The sequence below is a fragment of the Protopterus annectens genome, chromosome 7.part0, assembly GCF_019279795.1.
Source record: "Protopterus annectens isolate FY-2018-M chromosome 7.part0, PAN1.0, whole genome shotgun sequence".
NCBI lineage: Eukaryota > Metazoa > Chordata > Ceratodontiformes > Protopteridae > Protopterus > Protopterus annectens.
Window position 1 is genome coordinate 1,711,813,153 of NC_056739.1, and position 18,681 is coordinate 1,711,831,833.

The following is an 18,681-nucleotide window of genomic DNA, read 5'->3' on the forward strand; positions in this document are numbered from 1 at the left end:
CACACACAAAACACAGATTACCTTTTTATTGTTTTCTTACATTTTACTTGCTTTATAGCATTTTGGTGCTTCATTTCAATATACTCTGCCCAGGACTTCATTGTAATAACTGAATTAAGCTGGGGTCTTGGGGTCACTGACCCTACAGTAGCAATGAGGTTCTAGATGCTCTGATATGCATTTTACAGCGTCTTCCTCCAGCTTTTTAATCCAATGAGCCTGAACAAAATCATGACTAGGAACGAAATTCAGTCTTGTGCTTTTACTTTTTTCTGCATCCTTTCAATACATTTTACCTGAGCAAAACTGCAGTGGAAAACCTACAGGGGAAATAACCTGATTCAAGGTGGTCGTCTGAGGGCCCCGAAGCCATGAGGTTCTAGATGCTCTGAGGTACATTTTAGAACTCTTTTCCCCAACCTTTTGATCCATTGATGATCTCAACAAAAAACATCACTAAGGTAAGAAATTCAGTCTTATTTCTTTCTTTTAAGGAAGAAGTAAATTGTGTCCAAGGCTGAGCGGCACTTTTCTCCTCGTTAAATGGTGCTGCATTGCTGTCCATTTCTCCTTTATTTGTAGTGCATCTTTAGTCTTCCTTCATAATATACGATTCTGGGGTTTTATCAGAAGACCCATTAGCTTACCCACAGTAGTACCCTTCACATTCTGTTGCACCTGTTTGTTAACCTAATGGAAGTTCTTACCATTTATTATAGCTACAGTAAAACTGAAATGTAACTCTGTGGAATATACTCATTTCCAGGATCTGTCTCTTTTGTTTTCTTTCTTTATGTACTACTTTTTGTATCTTGTATGCAATAGTTAACATTTGCTGTTTTGCCATAAATTGCCTTTCTTTGTATTGTAGTGTGTTGCATCTGGCATTTTTCTCCCCAAGGCCCTGCTGAATAGGGGTCTGTCATGGCTCAGTCATATATTCTAAGTAAGCAATTACTAGGTAATTAATGAAGTAATTAATGTTCAGAGTTGACACGTAGTCATTCCTAATAAACTGTGAAGACAAATGCTTGTCACGACACATAAATCATATCTGAAAGACGTTCTGTCTCCCTATCCTCCAAAAGAGATACTCACATTCCATGTATCCATCTGGTGTTACACTTGGATGGAATGAAGGAGCAGATGGCTACAGTTATATATTTCAACTTGTTGTCATCCATATAGACAGCATGGCTCCCATCCCATCCCATCCCAAAAAGACTAGTCACTTTCTGTGTACCCCTCTAATTTCATATTACATTGAAATTGAAAGAGCAAATACAACACAGTATCATATTTTAACTTGTTGCTGTCAGATGTATATATAAGAAGAATGCCTGCATACTCCTACCCCCAAAAGACAGTCAACTATATGCACATCTGATGTGTGATAGTGATAAAAGTGAAAAAAATAATGACCGTGGTATTCTGTTTTAATTTGTTGCTTCTACACTGTCCCTAGACAAGCTATAGTGACTTTCTTTCTGTACACATCTCTGAGGTTAGATTTTGAGGAACGTTAAAGAAATATTGTCCACAATGTCTCCAGTACCCACATTAACTATAACCTTCTGCACACACCTCTATGGTTTAGCTGTAAGGAAAACTAAACAAATAATGACAACACTGTCTCCAGTCTTCACAGATGATACAAAACTTGAGGATACCTCTGAGGTTTGATTGTGAGGAAAATTAAAGAAATGACTACACTGTCCCCAGCCCCTACACAATATATAGTGACTTTCTATGCACACCCTTAAGCAAGTCTACTTTTAGACTATTTGAGGTCCAGGGCTGAGGACTCTGCAAAGCATGTACCAAATCCATTTATACTGCCTTGGGTGAGGAAACTGTCTGGCCTCCAGAAGAACTGAGGGTCTCGAATGTTGTGTGATGCATTTTATGTCCTTTTTTTGATTAGTAATGACTTGTTTACTGTTCTTTTTTATTGTCACCGAGAATATTTAGTTATGTACCCCTCAATATTGTATATTGCCAGAGATAAAGTCTTGGTGATATTATGTTTTCACAAACGCACCCACATGCACACACGCACACACATACACACATGTACGCACATATAATGACTCTGCCCCTGACAAGCCAAGTCTATTACAAAATGCACATACACAGATACACACACACACACACACACACACACACACACACACACACACACACACACACACACACACACACACACACACACACACACACACAGTGCATGCTTACCTACAAGTAAATTGAAGGAATGCTAGCTCACATCCAAGATGTATTTCAGGTGGTGGAGGAAAACAAATAAACTTACACAGAGATGGGGAGGACCACAGCCAAGAATTCAAGTTAGAGAATCAAGCATTGTGAGATGACCACACTACTTGTTGTTCCACTGTGCAAGGGATCAGCTAGGCTGAAACACATTCTGCCCAGGCCACCACAGATAGCTAGTCTCTTAGTGTGTACAATACAGATGTCTGACTGCAATGGAAAGTGAAGGAAATTATGGCCAACCTGTTATTACATATGCTACAACACAGACACATACAGACACACGCGCATATGCACATACACAAACCTAACCTATAGGATGATAGTTTCATATCAATATCAGCAAATATAATATATTCTGTGACACTGATCTTGCCATAAAAAATCCTTAACACTACTCAAACAATAGTAGGAGTAAGTCCCTTTTATCCACATGCAGCCTCTGTATCCATCAATTACAGACTATTTTATTGACTATATACAGATCAGATGTCTGACTGTGATAAAAATGGCTAGAGTAAAGAATTAAAACTTGCTTTCCACAACACACACTAGGCCTAGAAAGATAGACTAATGACTGTTTAGCTTAATCAAACAGGATGATCTGTCATTTCATTCACACACACAACCTCTGTGTCCAGCAATTATAGTCATATTGCTGACTGTTTATAGTGCAAACATGAATGTGGTAAACAAAAACATGGCCAAAGTAATGGATTTCAAGATTGCTTCACACAAACACTCAGTGACCAAAATACAGTATTTCAGCTTAGTTCACACAAATGCTCACTAGTCCTGCGAAGGCAGTCTAATGACTATTTAAAATGAGTAAACAACAAGAGGATCAGTGTCTTTCAAACAAAGACAGTCCTCGTCCCCCACCAAGCATTTATTACCACTTTTTTGGTTGTATGCACCTCATATGTTTGACCATGATAACAATAATATATTTCAAGTCTGGGTCACTCAGACAGCAGCAGCAGTAAAGTATATCAACTTGCTTCACACAATTACACATCAGTGCTGCAAAAACAGAATAATGAGCAAACGACAGCAGTCAGTCATTTCCATCCACAGCCAGCCCTTGTAAACAGAAATTATAGCTACTTTATTGTCTATGCTCATCACAAATATCCAATAAAAAATAAAACAAAGACCACAGTTCTGTTATGATAAAGGTATTATATGTAATCATGTCTGTGCTGAAATGGTTACACAAAGAATTGCAACAATACAGAAATTCTATTAGGATACTGAATGTATTTGTTTTGAAAATGGATTTTCACATCTCCCAGCTGTTTTTACTTGGTTTTAAGAAAAATACAAACCTTGACTTAATTGTATAAAAAGCTGACAGTCTTAGACTACAGTGCATACCAATAAGGAGTGTGTGTGTTTGTGTGTGTGTGTATGTGTGTGTGTGTGAGGGGGGGGGGGGTAGCAGATAGAGAAATATAATTTTATTTCTGAAAATAAAAATCACAGTGTTGCACAGACAATAAACATTTAAGGGGACTGGGTATCCATCTATTTCAAATGAAAATCACTTCAAGGATCACTGTCACTGGACACAAGTGCTCTTTTTCACCAAATTGAAACATTTATTAAAAGATCTGTCAAATAGGGCATTGTCCTTAGAATGTGGAAAAAGGAAATTGAACTGGTACATAACGCTGCATAAACTAACTGCTGTCTCATTGCTCTCTTGTTTCCTTTATGAGGCATTCTAGAATTCACTCACAACTGTGTCAGCATTTAGGCAAATTCAACTTTATCTCTTATAGTATGGTTTTAAACCTATGTGTGACAGTGGTACTGTTTTACTGGATGTTGCAAAATACACCTGCGTTCATCTAGATCATAGCTGAATTGCTGGTTTGTTATTTTTGGACCTATCCAAAGTATCTGATAATAAGTATAATGTAATGCTACTCATAACCATAATCAGCTTTGGCCTTTCTCTTGGAGGTAGCAGGCAGTGTATAATGTGCTGCATTGAAAGAAAGGAAGGCATCATGAACTTTTCTATAAAGCTGTGAGTATGGTTTTAAAGACCATTTTATTTAAGTTTTCTATTTCTTCCTGTTTTGTCTAAAAATGCAAATTTTTTATCTCCTTTGTAAGTAAACCTATGAAGAATCTTGAAAACCTGATAATTGCTGATAATTGAGCATTTCTGTGACTACTATGGAAATGAAATATGATATATATATGTGCGTGTGTGTGTGTGTGTGTGTGTGTGTGTGTGTGTGTGTGTATATATATATATATATATATATATATATATATATATATATATATATATATACACACATACAGTGTTTATTGCGCATATCCCTTGATTTTCGTTTTATTGCAAACATTTTTATTTTCTTAACTATGGTGCTCTTAGGAAATAACTGTAAAAAATGTTTTTAGTGTACCATCTGTTCTTAAATATAGGGCAAATGCATGTTGGTGGGCAGGAGCATTTCTACATGGAAACCCACAGCATGTCAGTAATTCCAAAAGGAGAGAACAATGAAATGGATGTATTTGTATCAGCGCAACATCCCACACTTGCACAGGTAATGTGCAGTATTGTCTTCTTTACTTTGACTTAATTTAATAAGATTTCAGAATGCTATTTTCAATTTCAAAGTTAAAGCAACAAAGATCACAATATAAGCATTTGAGATTTACACTGCATAAAAACGGTTTCTAAAGATTAAGCCCCACTCCTGTGACAACTTGGATTTTAAACCATCATTCTGAAGGGAATGTCTTATTATACAGTGTTGATGTTTTATTTCAGTTATACATGTCATTAATTATCTTGTCAATAACTACCAATATCAACTATTACAACTTTGTTCTTATAGCTTTTATGTATATTTCAGTTATACTGATTTAGTTGATGCCATTGCTCTGTTTCATTTGGGAGAAATATTAATATGTTCTAACCACCCAGTAGTCTCAGTTTCTACAGCTGTCAACCCATCATTATATCATTAGATAAATACTTATAAGTACTTATTTAGCTATCATATAGTAGCTGAGTGTTAAGTTGCTAGTGATCTGTATATTAGCTTAAAGCATACACATATGTCTGTATGTGAAAGATGTTCCGCACCAGAAGATGAGTCTGCTCACACACTGGATTATGATCAGGTTGACAATTATAAGTGATAGGCATGTGGTCAAGAAATCTAGTCTAAGAAATTCAACCTGACAGCGAAGCTTGAGAAGTGAGTTCCTTGGAAAGCATTTTGAGATCACATAACAATCTGAGGTTATGACTAGAGAACCAATAATCATTTTTTATAATACATGCAGAGTTTTATTCCCCCAATGAACTACTAGTAAAAAAACACAAACAAAACAAACAAAGCCTAGCATTGTTAACTGTTTAAATGTGCACTAACAGCTTAAAAAGTTGTAACATATCACCTGTTGCCACTCAACTGGCACGAAGATCTTCGGTCTAAAGCTTTAAAAGTTATTAGATACTTTATTTTTAGTTGTTACTTGTGTAAATATGTAAAGTGTATTGCAGCTTTGAAAGCTGACAGAAGGTTTCTAATGCAGTTCTGTGGTGAGTGTGACTTAGGTTGAGGCTTTCTAGTAGCACAGGTCATATAGAAGCAACTTATTATAACAACCCCCCCCCCAACACACACATGTATATATAATTTTATATATACATATATATATATATATATATATATATATATATATATATATATATATATATATATATATATATGTATATATATATATATATATATATATATATATATATGTTTGCTATCATGTATCCGAATGACAGTCAGTCGTGTGACATTGTTGAAAGGCAGTTTTCCAATGGGCAGAATGCCAAACCAGAGCACATCGACTACACTACAGCGAATGCAGTGAATGGGTAGTGTAGTTCAAGTTTCTGAGTTTGTCATTCTGAGAGGAGATAGCAGTTCAGTGAAGAAGAGGGAATTAACCCATTTCCTCACTGTAGTGCAATTTTGGAGTTGATATATATAATTTGCAGGGGGTGTGGGGGTGCAGCCCCCCACATGGGGGTTAGAGGGGGCTTTCCCCCCTACAGAATTGTAGCAGAACTGTACTGTTGACTATAGAGTGTAACTGTACATTCAAGTGCATAGCGTGGGTGAGTGTCGTCACCTCCTGCTGTGTCTAATACATTGAACTATGGCTGTAGATGTATTCATGTTCTCAATGACTGCTCTTTCAGTAGTACAGATTCGGCATTTAGGGTTGACATTGTGATCAGTCGACCGATGCAGTTTCCTAGTTTCAGTAGTAAACCTACATATATATATATATCGACGGCGAGGGCCTGGGGATTTATTGGTGGTGATTATATGTTCAGTGACATTCATTACAGCTATGGTTGGGCCAGAAGTGGTGGAAAAAAAACAAGAACCTGCATTAATATGGCGACAGGTACGGATTTTCAGACATATTTAGAAAATATAGTGGCAGATAAGGATGACTGTGCTTTTTTCACAGTGGTCCATACAGAACGGGACATTTTACATAATAAAGTTGGGGCAGGACAAACGGATTTATCTGAAATGTTTAGGCAACTAACTAAGTTATCTAAAAAAGTACGTTTGTACTTTTGGCATTGTAAGCTTCTTAAAGCTTATTTAGCAGCAAAAATAGTCCTGAGAAGACTTGGAGCCAGGACTGGGTAGTGATGATGGGGAATTTATACAAAAGTGGAGTGTTGTACAGACAACGGCCTCAAATATGTTTCTGCAGTTGCTTGTGGAATACTATGAGAAACAACTACCGGATCTTTTGGCCAAACTTGAACAGTGTTATGAACGCACTAAATGTCATGTTGCTGCCTCAAACTATCAAAATTTATACACACAATTTGTCATGGAAAAATATGATAAAGAATTGTGAAAGAGAAAAATGAATAAATATCAATGTAATGTTAATGACTTTAAAATGGCAACTGTTTATTCATGGAAAAAGCATAAACGTGGAGTAAGGTTTTCAGATGATAAACAAGTCCCCAGGCCTAAAAGGAAACGAGTAAAATCTATTTTGAGAAGGCAAGATATACCATCTAGTGCATCTGAATTTTCCTCCAATGTTTCCAATACAGACACCGAACCAGAAGCAGGTGAGGTGCAGGATACTTTTTCACCAGCCTCTAAGAGATATAAGACCCTTTTAGGAGGGCAGGTCGTAAACACCATAGAAGAGTCTATAACGAAAATGTTCCAGGACAGCCTGCAACAACAATAGACTTTAATTTAACAAATGGAGTTAACCAGGTTAATGACATTAACAATCTAGTCATTAACCTAACCAAATTCACTTTCTCTCCTAGTGAACTCAGTGTGCTAAATAAAGGCTTGGGCTTTGTTCCTTCTTTTTTTGTGTCTCAATATGATGTTATTAATGATGTCAAGAGTTTTTGTAGAAATCTTAATCTGAAATATTTTTTTGCACAAAAAGAACAGGTTCCAAGTAAAGTTGAGCCAAGAGGTTTTCAATTTAAAAAATTTCAGTTTATGCCTCCTTATCATAGCACCATTAAAACATTTGAACAATTAGTATTAAAAGATTTGCATCTTAATCAATCTAGTGTCTTTTGTTCTAGGTTTGATAATTTGACAACTTCAGAAAAAGATGCAATCAAAATACTAACAAATAATCAGAATATAGTGATAGTGGGTGCTGATAAGGGTGCGGCTGTTGTGATTTGGGACAAAGCACAGTATATAGAAGAGGCACATCGGCAGTTGTCGGATAGACAGTTTTATTTAGTATTGAGTCATGATCCCCCACATTTGAGCATAAAACCATGATTGACAAATTTTTACAAGAAGCCACAGAACAAGGAATTATTACCCCTAATTTAAAGGGACAGCTTCAGGTTGACATTCCAGTTTCACAATATTTTTATATGGTCCCCAAAATACACAAAAAACTTGATAATCCACCAGGGCGTCCTATAGTGGCGGGTCGGGGTTCATTGACTGAACCCCTTTCAGAATATCTCGAATATAAATTAAAAAGACTCCTAGTATTGATTACAGCTAGGATTCGGGATACTAAACAATTCCTGTCACTAGTGGACGATGTACAAGTTTCAGTTAATGATTATTTGGGGACCTTTGATGTTCAATCGTTATACACTAGCATTCCACATTTAGGTGGGATTACAGCAGTGGAATTTTGGATGGAGCAATCAGGCTTATATAGTGAGCAGGAAAGAGAATTTTTAATTCATCTACTTAGATTGGTATTAGAACATAATGCCTTTATGTTTCACAATCAGTAGTACTTACAGGTTTGGGGTACAGCAATGGGGGCTACTTTTGCCCCCACTTACGCTAACCTGTTTATGGGGTTTCTGGAAGTGCAATACATATGTATAGCCCTGGTTACCATTAAGAAACAACTCATCATGTGGCGGAAATACCTGGATGATTATTGGGTTTTGTGTGTGTGTGTGTGTGTGTGGGGGGGGGGGGTGACCTGCTGGAGTGGCAGAAATTTGTAGAATATTTCAATCTAAATTCATATGGTATCAAATTTACAGGGGTATTGATCACCAGGAAGCGGAATATTTAGATATTAAGGTTTGTAAATCCAAAGAAGGATTTTTGAATACTGATTTGTATAGAAAATCATTTTCTAAAAATGCATTTTTGCATGCCAGCAGTTGTCATCCCCCCATACAATCCATAATATTCCAGGATCTCAATTTCAGAGAGTGAGAAGAATTTGCTCACAGAATAACACTTATGAGACACAAGCTTTGGACTTGGAAAGTAGGTTTATTACCAGAGGCTATAAAAACAGTGGTGTTAAATATGCACACAGGGTAGCTAACCAAATGGATAGACCAACATTATTGGTGGACAATGAGCAGAATGACAGGACACAGCGAGTTAGATTTATAACTACTTATGGTAGTAATACTTTTCGTATTAAAAATGTCTTGGCCAAACATTGGCATGTTTTGCATTCTGATACTTTTTTTTACCAATCTAGTAGATGAAGTATGTCATTTTGGTTATAGAAGGGGTAAAAGTTTAGGACGGTATTTCCCTTTCTTTAAAAAGGGTAAACCTGCAGTATCCAAGCCACTTACAAATATAGTGGGCAGTACCTATTGTGGAACATGCAAATATTGCAAGTTGATGGCAAAAACAAAATCTTTTACATCTGTCAACACCAAGAAGATGTTTGACATCAAACATCTTATTACATGCAGTAGTTCATGGGTGGTGTACATGGCTGTTTGCCAGTGTGGAGCGTTCTATGTGGGACAGATGTCATGTATATTTAAACAGAGAATAGCTCTTCACATTAGTGACATCAAGTGCCAAAGATCTCGCAGTGCTTTGTACAAACACAAAATGGTTCATACATCAGCACATTTTGTTTTCATAGGTTTGGATATGGTAGTGATGCAGGATATAAATGAGATAACCAAACATTGTATATTAACTCAAAAAGAGCGCAGGTGGATAGTGAATTTGGGGGCATTATTTAAACCTGGCCTGAACGATCATTGGTAATATACGAATGATAATATAGCCACCCTTGGCATTATACTGTAGATTTAGGTAGTATTATATACTAATAAATAATGGTAATACTATATTTGAACCATGCAGAATTATAATAGTTAAAAATAATACACACTAAATATGCTAACAGCATAAGTTGGTCAGTTAGACATAGAAGCATATAATTCAGCAAGGAAGTTATAAAATATTTGGTACCATTTAATAATATCATCAATTGTTATTGTCTTTTTTACATTTGACAAGGGATAGGCTCAGTTGCAGTTTTTGGTGGAGGGTTCACTTATTTATTTATTTATTTATTAAAACACAATTTGTTTTTTAGTTAGGGTATATAATACAAGTAGTTCTTATTAGAGAGACTATTTGTTTTTTGGAATGTAAGTGTTTATACTAGTATTGTAAACATAATATACAGTAATGTATTTGGTTATTACCGATAGGGACAGATTTGTGTGTATGTATCTTTAAATTCTGTAAGTTGGAAGTTTGCTTCATATATTTAAATCCGGGCTTAGCCCGATGATGTTTCACACTGATGACGCTTTGAGCAAAACCGGTCACCGGTCTGTGATGGGTAGGCGAGCCTAATAAACTTTTTCCTACTAAGGCTGTTTGATTTTTATTTTCGAGTGCTGGATTGGTTTATATATATATATATATATATATATATATATATATATATATATGTATATATATATATATATATATATATATATATATATATGTATATATATATATATATATATATATATATATACTACAGACATTAGACTGGCAGTAGTGTGGAACTAGGGAGGGTTCAGGCTACATACATTGGTAGGCTGCAGAAGTGTGCAGGTAAAGACAGACTGTAGTAAAGTCTGGTGGATCAGGATATATACATCACAGTCACTGTGGCCTACAGCCTAGGTGTTCCATCATGTGTTCCGGTCTGTGCCAAAACTGTAGATCAGCCATAGGAGAATGGGGCCATGTCTAGAAACAGGCACTGATCATAGATGTACCATTAAGTGTATAGACCTAAAGAATGTCAGAGACTGGAGAATTTCACATCAACTAAGAGAGAGATACTCCTACAAGCCTTGTGCACCTATTGCACCTATTGCAGGTAGATGTTGGCCAAGTGCAAAGGTGACAAGGCCTTCAGGAAGCAGGCATGCTAGGACCTAGTGCTGTTGGTAGACTTAACAAAACACCATGACAGTTCTGACTCAGGGTCACCAGTATGAACATCTGTGCATGGCCAAGGGGACATTCCTTTGCAAGAGGCACAATGATGACCAGAATCAGACATACTCAGAGACACTGAGGAGTTCTTGGTGTCCCTGTCTGGAGTCAGTGACTGTACACTTATGCCCAGAGAAGGTCAGGATGTGACAGCTGGACTGATGATGACATCACATTTATCTGATGGGGATGTACCAGGTGGTGATACCCATGTGCCAGTACTAAACTACATGTGATGCATCATGGTCATTGCTTTACTCAAGGTAAATCCCAACATATCTCTGCTTTGGTCACATCAGGGATGCCACTTTCATGACTTGCACCCCAAGACATATGTATCCTTTGCCTTTATACAAATTTGTCATGTACTGCTGTGTGTGTTTGTGTGTGTGTGTGTGTGTGTGTGTGTGTGTGTGTGTGTGTGTGTGTGTGTGTGTGTGTGTGTGTGTGTGTGTGTGTGTGTGTGTGTGTGTGTGTGTGTGTGTGTGTGTGTGTTTGTGTAAAGGGTTTTGGTATTTTCGCGTATGTTTACATGTGGACTCATGTTTCTCTGTCACTCTTCACAGGTGCCACTGGCATGGGGTCAAGCAAGAAAGGATAAGATGTGCCTGTTGTCACTGTATCACTGCTGCCTGATGATGATGGTGGCAGACTGTCCATAGCCCAGTCAGATACCACAATGACAAAATCAGCAATGTTAACAATGAAAGGCACCTTACCATCCACATCTACAGATATGCCCATGGAAATTGATGCTCCCATCCACTTTGTTTAGCGAGGGCCAACCCATCCATATCAGCCTGTCACAGTCCTCACCTGCACACATGACAACAAGATGCAGTGCCACAGCTGCAGACCAGACCATGCACACAGTGCATGAGAGGAATGTGTCAGTGTACATCTGTCACCACCACATATCCCACACATTCCCACATGCTGGTGTCACTTTTGGTGTCAGTGGATATGTAGCTCATTGTGTCAGGCAGGGGCAGAAGCTACTCATATCATGTCAGACATAATCAGTGTTTTTCATGACATGGCTGAGGACACGTGAGAAACTGCACCATCTACATATTGACATGAATACCTCTCAGATGTACAAATTTTTCCATAATTTCTATTTTTTCTTCTTGTTTTTTTGTCTTTTCCTCATAAAATTTGTGGTTTTCTGGCAAATCATTGAAGGCTGAAGTCAGTGAATGACCAACATTTGATTTTTAAACTTCATATCCTTCAGAAAATTCTTGCTAATGCAATAAAACTGTTATTCTATTAAGTGTCTATAAGGGCAATATTTGAATTATGTCACTAATTTTGGGCTTTTGCCCCCCCCCATTATTTTTGTCTTTGTCCAGAATTCTTGCACTAAGAGATTGTGATGTATGCATTCATGGCATATAGTGACAGAGAGCAAAAACAATTGCTAATGTCATCGCAGCCAACGTGATATATGAGGTCATTGCCTACTTTGGCCATGCCAGAGGTTAACTGCATGTTGTATATTTATAGGGCAGGCATTTACAACTGTGACATATCCTCCTTGACCTGTGTCACCAATACCCCTTCCTATGAGTGCATCCATCCATATGAATGGCTTTAGCAGTAGTTGTTGCTACTGCTCCTCTGGCTTCATTGAAGGTACCTCCCACAGGGGAGGGCAGTCAGGCTCATGGAGTTCCACAGCACTCTGACACCTGGTGGTACTGAGCATGTGTTACCATAATAGGATTGATCTTGTGGCCATAACCATCCTACATGCAACATGCCAAGGCAGTCAGGGTCATGCAGTTCCACATCATCATTGCTCCCTTGTGGTGCTCAATGTGCACTGCAACGTGATGGAGCCATCCATGTTGTCATTTTTGTCTGTTGACTACATCCTCCCCACCTGTGGACCCATGATGCATCATGTCCACATTCCCAAAGTATTCTGTCAGTACTCCACAGCCACTCAGATCATTTGTCCAGCAGTCTGTATCAGGAAGCTTCACCGCATCCCTAGAAACTGTGATACCCAACTCCCCACAACCACTCTGCCATGTGCCTGGCTACACATCCACCTCCCTGTACCCTTTCCCCCTTTCCCCTTCCAACTATGTTACTGTGCCTCAGCTCACCTATTCAAAAGATCATGACTGCTGCTTGCTTACCTCTCAGACTTGAGTAGATTAAGCATTAGGTATGGGAAATATTTTATTTCCTGAATTAACAATATTATATTTTTTCACATTAAATTTGAGACCATTGCTCTTGTATCAGTTGTCAGCATGGTCTGAGGAGTGTTGCCTGAAGATCTGAGAAATAGATACCAAATAGTATTAAGCCAAACAGTGAGCCCTGTGGTACATTATTGGCAAAGTTTATTTTCAGAAATGGCACCTATGACTCTAATCACATACGTTCTGTCAGAAAGCCACATAGCTGGATGTCAGTAAATGTGTCACACAAAATTTCACCATGTCTCATTCTTCGGTCTATATCATTGCCTCTTGTGAGCTAGAGCTGTGATTCTGACTAAGCTCAGGCTTGGCTGGAGTCAGATTTAGCTATTCCAGGTATTTATAGGAAGTAATGAAGATCAATTACATATCAGCACATCCAGTATTTAAGATGAGATCATGGCTCTAGTCAGAAAAAAAATGACTGCTTCAAATGAAAAATATTGACCAAAAGTGTTTGGGTCTGAATTATGGAAGAATTCTAGAAGGTGAATAATAAATATCTCCAAACAAAAAAATGTAGTCTGCAATTTAAAACTAACATCATGTTAAGTGTCCATTGTATTGTGAAGTAACTTTGCTTTGTCTATCTTTCAATGTTCATAAGGTCATAGCTTCATAAGAAGTTACTAGGCTAATGGCCCTAGGGCCATTACAAGCCTACCCATGTAAAAAAACCTGTGTACCCTAATTGACCATAGTTAAATGGTTGCTGGTAGCAGAACAATTCTATAATCAGCACCAACTATCCCTGTCAGAGGGACAAAGGTGCCACCCCTGGGGTGAATTTATAGACACCCATCCAGGTATCAAGGCTACACTTAAATAGGGTCATTGAGGAGCTCTGCTTCACATGAAGTGGGAGCTTTTTCCAGAGGAGTGGCAATCTCTGGGAGATGTGTCTGTCTCTCCAATATGTTTTGTTAATGTCACAGTCTAGGTTGAGATCCCTAGAGCAAGTGACTCTTGCCCCATTTGATTTGTGAATGTGCAGCATTTCCATTAGAGCAGAGTCAGAGACTGCTCTGTAAGCCAGGCACTGGTCACCTGTCAGCAGCTTGTATGTTACAGAGAACAATGACAGGGCTTTCAGTCTTTTCATGTAAGTCACATTTTGGAGGCCCTGGATTCTCTTGGTTAGAAATTTCTGTGGTCTCTCCAGTTGCTGCAAGTGTCTGGTGAGATACTTGCAAAGGGAAAATTGTACTCAATTAGTGGTCTGATAAGGGTCGAGTATAGCCACCTTAGTCTAGGATGTGATGCCCTTATTTATGAGATGTGCAACGTAGAAGACTTTCCTTACCACTACGGACGCACACAGTAATTGAAGTTTAGATTGCTATTAACCTGTGTTCTTAAGTCTCACACCACTGGGTTTGAGCTTAAATGGTGCTATCTATATTATAATTATCAGGGGCTACTTCTTTGCCTAAGGGGATAATGAGGCACTTTTCTGTGGTTAGTTTTAGTCCGTGATTTTGGCACGAACCATTTGTTTGCATCAGCCCCTTCTGTAACAGGTTTACATTGTTGGGGGACTCAATGATTGCGCCAGTTTGCAGTTATCTGCAAACTTGGTAAGCCACAGGCAATCTACTTTTGCCTGGACCTCAGAGAAATAGATTCCAAACAGTAGAGGGCCCAGTACAGATCCTTGTGGTACCCCAGTAGTAACTACTCTACTGATGGAGGTGAACTCCCCAACTTTGGCAGTGTGTGTTCTGTCAGTGAGTCATTTGGCTACCCTTCTAGTGATATATGGGTTAATCCCCAGCTGGGAGAGTTTCTTAGTGATCCCTGAGTGGAGAATTGTGTCAAAAGCCCAGTATGTACTGCTTTGCCCTCATCCAAGGATTTGGTGACATTCTCAAAGAAGCCCACCAGGTTTAATAAGCAAGATCTACCCTTGACAAAACCAAACTGGGTTGGTCAAGAGTTTGAAGGTCACCTGTGTCCTTGTTGATAAAGTCCATAATGATTCTTTCCATGGCCTTGCAGATAAGGCTGGTTGGGCTTATGGGTTGATAGTTTCCTGGGTCGGTTGATGGATCCCATTTGTGCAAGGGGATTAATGTTGCTGTTACCCACTTTGCTGGAACACAGCCAGTGCTCAGGGTATGGTTAAAGAGTGTGCTAAAGTGGTTCCATTAGGTCTTGTTTTAGATTGTTTAGTAAGCAACCTGGGATATTATCTGGTCCACAGAGGCCTTGTTTTTGGCCTTGGAGAGTGCTTGTATGACCTGTTCTTTGGACATACTCAGCAGAGTGCTGGTGCCAGAAATGCTGTGGGGTATGGCTGGTGGGGACAGGGGATGAAGTTATTGCCAAATCTCTCAGCTAGCAGGTTAGCATTTTCCACAGGTTCAGTGTGAGTGGTACTGTCTACTATTAGTGCACACAGCTGGGCATTCCCTTTTAGGTTTTAGATGTAGTTAAAGAATGCCTTATGTTTGTCTTCAGCTAGAGATGCAAATCTAGTCTTATAACTAGCCTTAACGGTCTTTACACGATATCTGATTTGCTTGTTCAGGCTGTGGAGGGTGTGACAGAGAAATTAAGCAGAATAAACATCTGCAAAGAAGTATCCTTGCATTGGATTATACTGCATTGCTGTAGTTTCTTCTGTATGTTATGCCACATCCTAATAAGATCAGAATTTTTTCCATATCATTGTTTTTAAGATGTGCTTCAAGTGGAATGGCCTTCCTTCCTTCTGATTGTTGCCTGGTATTCTTTGCCTTCTTGAAGGAAATGGGATTTTCTAAGTCTGTAGGTCTGACCAACACATGCTGACGTTAGTTCCCATAATTTACAGGACAGCTTTTACCTCTAGTGTCATGGTAAATATCATATGTGTGCACATTTTGGAAGCCCAAAAAAAATCAAAGACTCTGTCTGCAGTTTGTAACCTAAGACCTTCACCTTTCTAACAGAAACAAAGCCTTTGGCCTATTGTGTAGCATATTGAAGTAGTCTATGTTGATTGCAGTCATTGCTGCAGTGACTAAATGATGAGTGTACTGTACTGCAGTGACTAAATGATGAGTGTATTGTGCTGCAGTGACTAAATGATGAGTGTATTGTGCAGCAGTGACTAAATGATGAGTGCACTGTGCTGCAGTGACTAAATGATGAGTGTACTGTGCTGCAGTCACTAAATTTAATGATGTGTGTACTATGCTGCAGTGACTAAATGATGAGTGTACTCTGCAGCAGTGACTAAATAATGAGTGTACTGTACTGCAGTGACTAAATGATGAGTGTATTTTGCTGCAGTGACTAAATGATGAGTGCACTGTGCTGCAGTGACTAAATGATGAGTGTACTGTGTTGCAGTCACTAAATTTAATGATGTGTGTACTATGCTGCAGTGACTAAATGATGAGTGTTCTCTGCAGCAGTGACTAAATGATGAGTGTACTCTGCTGCAGTGACTAAATGATGAGTGCACTGTGCTGCAATCACTAAATTTAATGATGTGTGTACTGTGCTGCCGAGACTAAATGATGAGTGTACTCTGCAGCAGTGACTAAATGATGAGTGTACTCTGCTGCAGTGACTAAATGATGAGTGCACTGTGCTGCAATCACTAAATTTAATGATGTGTGTACTGTGCTGCAGAGACTAAATGATGAGTGTACTCTGCAGCAGTGACTAAGTGATGAGTGTACTCTGCTGCAGTGACTAAATGATGAGTGCACTGTGCTGCAATCACTAAATTTAATGATGTGTGTACTGTGCTGCCGAGACTAAATGATGAGTGTACTCTGCAGCAGTGACTAAATGATGAGTGTACTGTGCTGCAGTGACTAAATGATGAGTGCACTGTGCTGCAGTCACTAAATTTAATGATGTGTGCACTGTGCTGCAGTGACTAAATGATGAGTGTACTGTACTGCAGTGACTAAATGATGAGTATACTGTGCTGCAGTGACTAACTGAAGAGTGTGTAGCATCTTTATCTGAATTCCGTAAAAATTACCACGTGCATAGGTGATCGTTGATTGTATTTTACAAAGCTGTTTGCATGGTCCTGTAGGACCTTTCCCTGGTAGAGCTTGTGAGCAACATATGACTTTAAATTCCTTACCAAGTAAGGTGATTAAGTGAGTGAGTGTGTGAGCATTATCCTCTCTGATCCTGAAGCTAGTGTGTCTGCCATGATCTTCAAGATTGTCTGTCTTGAGCTGCCAATAGCCAGTTTATTTTAAAGCTGTCTTTAATGTCCATGAAAGCCACCCCCACATATTTCATGATATGTATGTTTCAAGCAGCTCCAAGTTCATCCACATTAATTATCTATGTAGCAGCAGGTATCTTATTTCTTTAGAATGACAGTAACTTACTTACATTGCAGTTTTGTTATTACATCACCACATATTATTCTTCAGCGTATGATGTTCACCTGTAATACTTAATTGAGAATTTGTTTTTCTATGAAGTATGAAATACCTGTTGCATCAGTCACCATGAAGATGTACTAGGTTATATATTCATTTAAGTAGTGAGGCAATGTGGGTTCACTCTTTAATGATGCCATTGCAGGAGTTTTCAGATTCAAGAAAAATTTCAGGGGTCATCCTTATTAAGAAAATAAAATGCAAAAAAAAACTGCCCGCATTTTGCAGCAGAAACTGTATAACACAGTACTGTATATGGTAAGGTGGTTTTACTGAAATTCAAACGGTTGTTACTAACGCACTTACTTCAGAAGGGGAGCAATAAACTTTAAGAGGGTCTACATCATTTTAGGTATGTTTGGGAAAGTATGTTTGTTTCCCAGCCACTGCTAGTTTACTTTTACAGTCCCCTCTGAAATGCAGTGGTATGATAACATTTCATTAAATTAGTGGAGAATTTTCAAAAATATATATTTTTATTACCTGTTATTTCCTAATCATGTTATGTAACAGTATTTGGGATACATATTTTTGCCACATTAAGTTAAATACCTATGATTACTCCAGTCATAGCATTACAACCCAGCAATAATGTATTACAAGTGCTTAAGGTAAAATTCCTTGAGCTTCATTTACCCATTTACCCCACAGGAAAAATAAACATTGACACCTATAATGTTGAATGCTGTTTTCCATAAGAAACCATTCCTGGTGCGATTTCTAAGTGTGTTTGTGAGATTTCTCTATCTTCTTTGAGTGGTTGTGACCATGGAGTTGGTATAAATAAGTTTGGGGTGTGGTTTGCCCCCCCCCCATACATCAGGGATGCAAGGGGGACTTGCCCCCTGCAAAAAAACTTAAAATTACATTTTTGCCCTTCTGTGTTTCAGGTGGTATATTTTGATATTTTGTATTGGCAGCTTTCTAGAAGTTGACGATTCATAGTAGACCCTTTAGCCTCATAGGTATGTAGTATGGCCATCATTTGTGCCAGTCAAGTAAATG

General features: G+C 38.3%; 1 protein-coding gene across 1 annotated transcript in view; it reads left to right on the plus strand.

The window, feature by feature from the left end:
* The window catches only part of LOC122807194 (aldehyde oxidase 1-like), a 784,671-nt gene that overhangs the window by 476,399 nt on the left and 289,591 nt on the right, over positions 1-18,681 (plus strand). The window contains exon 21 of the mRNA XM_044078244.1: positions 4,714-4,838. Coding sequence (XP_043934179.1) covers positions 4,714-4,838 — 125 coding nt within the window. The remainder of the gene's footprint in view (positions 1-4,713; positions 4,839-18,681) is intronic.